At 56.0% G+C, this 4,200-nt stretch overlaps 1 protein-coding gene across 1 annotated transcript in view; it reads right to left on the reverse strand.

The window, feature by feature from the left end:
- The window catches only part of SCHCODRAFT_02602803 (uncharacterized protein), a gene marked incomplete at both ends in the record, with an annotated part of 8,365 nt that overhangs the window by 1,430 nt on the left and 2,735 nt on the right, over positions 1 to 4,200 (reverse strand). Inside the window, 17 exons of the mRNA XM_050344049.1 lie at positions 115 to 206; positions 251 to 329; positions 613 to 692; positions 759 to 788; positions 1,128 to 1,151; positions 1,300 to 1,341; positions 1,445 to 1,575; positions 1,674 to 1,759; positions 1,807 to 1,826; positions 1,917 to 2,048; positions 2,156 to 2,294; positions 2,699 to 3,050; positions 3,094 to 3,175; positions 3,252 to 3,257; positions 3,300 to 3,354; positions 3,666 to 3,792; positions 3,834 to 3,840. Coding sequence (XP_050197972.1) covers positions 115 to 206; positions 251 to 329; positions 613 to 692; positions 759 to 788; positions 1,128 to 1,151; positions 1,300 to 1,341; positions 1,445 to 1,575; positions 1,674 to 1,759; positions 1,807 to 1,826; positions 1,917 to 2,048; positions 2,156 to 2,294; positions 2,699 to 3,050; positions 3,094 to 3,175; positions 3,252 to 3,257; positions 3,300 to 3,354; positions 3,666 to 3,792; positions 3,834 to 3,840 — 1,484 coding nt within the window. The remainder of the gene's footprint in view (positions 1 to 114; positions 207 to 250; positions 330 to 612; positions 693 to 758; positions 789 to 1,127; positions 1,152 to 1,299; positions 1,342 to 1,444; positions 1,576 to 1,673; positions 1,760 to 1,806; positions 1,827 to 1,916; positions 2,049 to 2,155; positions 2,295 to 2,698; positions 3,051 to 3,093; positions 3,176 to 3,251; positions 3,258 to 3,299; positions 3,355 to 3,665; positions 3,793 to 3,833; positions 3,841 to 4,200) is intronic.

Genomic DNA, 4,200 nt, shown 5'->3' on the forward strand with positions numbered 1-4,200 from the left:
CTCTCCTCCCTCTCCTCCCTCTCCTCCCTATAATCCCTCTCCTCCCCCTCCTCCCTCTCCTCCCCCTCCTCCCCCTCCTCCCCCTTCCCGGCCTTCTCCCCCTCCATCCCTTACCGATATCCGCGATGCCGTCTGTCGCGCAACGGCAGCCATCGACGACGGCCAGCCGGCCACGCTAGGCGCGCTCGCTGCAAGACCCGCCTCCTCTCAGCCCATCAGTCGTTATCAGAGAAGGGGCCGTGACACTCACCAGAGTCCCTGAGAAGACGCTTGCCTGGTGGATCCTCCTGCGAACCGGACAGCGAGGGGAGAAGGGGGAGCGCGGCTAGCTACGTCGCGCGATCGCTGAGCGTCCTTATTCAGCTGACCCCGCGAGTACAGCGTCGTCGGTGGTGCGCGTCGTCGTCGGCGGCGTCTTCCCTTGCATGCGAGACGGCGTAGACATCCGGACGTTAGCAGAAGAGATCAGCCTACGCTCCTCATCGTCGGCTGAGCTGGCAGCCAGCCATCACCGGCACGGCGTCCTACGAGCCGAAATCTGCCTTTTTTGGTAAACGCAATGCCATGCGGATATCATGTGACTGCCGTCACAGTCATTGTTCGACTTGTCACCCTGTTCCCAGTGCCGCAGTCGTCCGCGACCTTGTCATCCCGCCAGCCCTCGCCAAACCTCCTCACACACCCCGCCTTTACTGGGCTTTCCATTCGAGGCTCACTCACGAAGTCTGCGAGGGAAGACTTACCGACCGCCGACGTACCTTCGCCTATTGATTGTCCGACTTTATGACCTTCAGGGTATTTCAGGAGATTTTAATGTACCTTCAGAGACTCCATGAAATCTCATGTTGGCGATGGAGTCTTCCGACCCGTGAGCCCAACTTAGACTGTGCAGTACGCCACTTTCCTCACGGCACGCAGGGTAGCCGCATAGGCAAGACCTCCTGAATTGAGCCGTATAGGCGACTATGGCATTCGATCATGTAATGCCGGTAGTTCACCTTCACTGTGAGACAATGCAAGACCGCTCGTAGCGAAGTATACGAAAGATATCTCACATGTTTCCAGAGCACGGCTTGTTGGAAGACGTGACAACTGATGAAGAGTCGCGAGACCCAGCAGAGACATACCACCAGCAGCATTCAGGACATGGCCTGGCAACGAGCGGGTGGTGTATTAAGCGCCAAGATAGGGATGCCAGCCAGCCCAAGCAGGTTCTTCAGTTGCCTCAAAGCTCTCCTGAGCGTGGTTCACCTTCAGTACTCAGCTGTATGTACCCTATAGGTCGCCTCTGCTGCTCACAATCTTGGAGCTTCAAACATGTCACCATCGCCCGGGCACAAGCTGCGAGGAAGGCCATAAAGTGGCTACGCCAAAATTTCTCTAGTTCAGAAAGATATATTGATGAGAGTTTGAAAGAACTATGTATGTCGGGATGGATCGAGACGTTCGGTATCGGGAATATCGATCCCAAATTCCTTCGCAAATGATTCAACTTTGTCACCGAAGCCGTAGCAGAGTGCGGGTGTTGCGTCGATTGGCCGGTGGCATCCTGGTGTGGGACATTTATCATGAATGCTGAGGTTGAGAGAGCATTGCCCGCAATGCATATGTCCACATTTTAAGCTGCAACAACGTGAGATGCCAGACAGCAGAAGGTGTAGCCCCCAACCCACAAATAGGGCTTGAAGAGCAATGCGCCGCACATGCACGAGAAGAACTCGCGGAGAAGCTCCATACTGTTGGCCTGAGTTGGTCCATTCTACGACCAGTGTCAGTAGCGTCGGCAACAGCCCGGAAATCCCGGACCTGATTCACGCCCATAGGCACTGTAGAGAGGTTATTCACAGAGGTAGGGTCTACCGTCGCCTTATGCTGTGTGAGTCTGCGATCTATATCAGACGGAGCCTGTCACGTACATGCGACGAAGAGGTTCCCGGTGAGCTTGTGGGGGCACCGGCGAGCGAGGCAACGCTCTATTATGCAGTCGATCAGAGGTTTTTGGATATCGAGGGAAATGTTACAGCAGTAGAGCTTGACCCAGAAGGCGCCTGCAATTTGTGAGCGTAAAGCAGCAAGAAATCAGACCTCAGGCTTGCCGAAGGTAGGCTATATCCAAAGCCAACGAAGATAACGTCGTCGTCGATGGCAGCGTGACGTCCAAATCCCATGAAGATAACATCGTCATCTTGGGAGGAGGGTACCCATCTTAGGAAGACGACTTCGTCGTCGTCGGGGACGGCTTCGGTGGACATGAAAGGGAAGATGCGGCGGAGGTGAGGGTGGGAGGCAAGTGACTGCTTAGTATCATGTCAACTCGTGAGTGACCGCACGCTCACAGGCCGGTTTCAATTCCGTGATCTTGGAAGATTGCGGGCGCTGAAGCGTCGGAGCGCTCGAGGTCGCAGAGACAAAGGTGGATAAAAGTTCGCCCGCGCCGGCGCTCGCGTCTGAAAAGGAACGGTGCCCATGATAGGACGGAGAAGTCCTCATTCGGTATATCCCGGGAACGAGTTGAGCAAACAAAGCAAGTAGCATTCATGACCGGCTAAAGTGGAACGAGCTACCACCTCCCCTCAAAGGCCCTTTGTTCTCCTGCACCCTTTTAAACAGGGCGTATTGTTGACACTGTCATTTTTCTCATCCCCGTCGACCATCACCTCCCCCCTCCTCATAAATCAGCATGTCAGACAACACCGACCTTGCCCATTACGAGGGAGAGCACGCACATGCGCTTCATGAAATGTACATCACTCGAGAGGGCATCGAGCGCATCGGAGAAGCTCTGACTGTAGGTCGCCGCCTGTTTGAGCGTTAATGAGCTGACGTAGTCCAAAGCGCGAACTGCGCGTTGCCTGTCCGGCGGAAGAACAGTGTCACTGGAGCCGACCACGCAAGCAAACCCGGGTCTGTACAGCCTGGAAGTATATCCGTTGCTTCCTGTTGCTGGTGCGTAGGCAGGTATCCATATTTCGAGGTTGGCTGACTGACACACGCCGAAGATCATGGAGGTTGGCCTGGTGCTTGCGATGGTGTACTTTTGGTGCCTTGGGCTGCAAGTCAAGGTCAATTACGATTACTCCTACGCTTACGTACCCCGCATTGGCGTTGTACCCCGGGTGCACGGTCTTGTAGTATCCTTCGAGCTGCCGTAGCTTATACTGCGACGAGTCGCCATCTATATCCTCGTAGTAGACAACCCCCAACATGTATGAGATCTCGCTTGACATGCCTTCATGTGGTTTCGCACTCACAATGACCTGAGTGAACTACATGGTTTGGATGCCTCTGAGTGAACTCACATGGTCGAAAGGATCCGTATGCGTTCGCAATTTTGAAGAGGACCGTGATGTACAGCTGACGGCGCAGTCAACGGGCAGACACGATGGAGCGAAATACGAGGACGTACCGAGCACTCTGCAAACCGCAGATTGCCTTCGCAAAGTCAATCGCAACAAGCCGCCGCCGCCGCCCGGGACGCGCTGCGTATAGAAAGTGACAAGGGCTAACATGTACGACGTGTAGGAGCAAAAGTAGGTGCCAAATGCCCCAGGGCAAGCCAAGGCGGTGAATTCTGCAGCCCCGGCGGGCCTACGACCAGCGTCGGACAAGCTACTGAGAATCTGGATCGTCAACCTCACGCTCTGCGCACGCAGTCGAGAACGCACCAAAGCCCACCACCCCTCACTAACCCCTCTCGATATCCGCGTCCGCGCTTGTCGAGCAACGGTGTCCATCGACGGCAACTTGAATCTGAACACCGGCGGATTGCGCTCGCTGCCGAATCCGCATTCCCTGAGCCCAGAGATCATCGAAGAGAAGATGGATGTACTCACCATATCCCTGCAAACACACCATGTAGCGGGCTCAATCACGGGGTGACCATAGCAAGCCGTAGATCACTTCCGTCGGCTCAGTAGCTACAAGTCGCACTTGACCCCGCCGCGGAAGCATTAAGCATGAGTAGAGCGGGGTGTTCGAGATGTACGGTCTTCACGAGAGGGAGCGAGGGCCGCCTTCCCCCGACCAAACCGAGGAGGGGGACTTCAACAGTCCCGCCGAGCCGACGACCGCCGTCGACCAGGCCACTGAGAATCAGGACCGTCAGCAGCGCGCTCTGTGCACGTAGTCGACAACGCACCAGAGCTCTCGTCCCTCCTCCTCCCTCTCCTCCCCCTCCTCCCTCTCCACCCCCTCCACCCT

The sequence above is a fragment of the Schizophyllum commune genome (assembly GCF_000143185.2).
Source record: "Schizophyllum commune H4-8 unplaced genomic scaffold SCHCOscaffold_12, whole genome shotgun sequence".
Taxonomy (NCBI): domain Eukaryota; kingdom Fungi; phylum Basidiomycota; class Agaricomycetes; order Agaricales; family Schizophyllaceae; genus Schizophyllum; species Schizophyllum commune.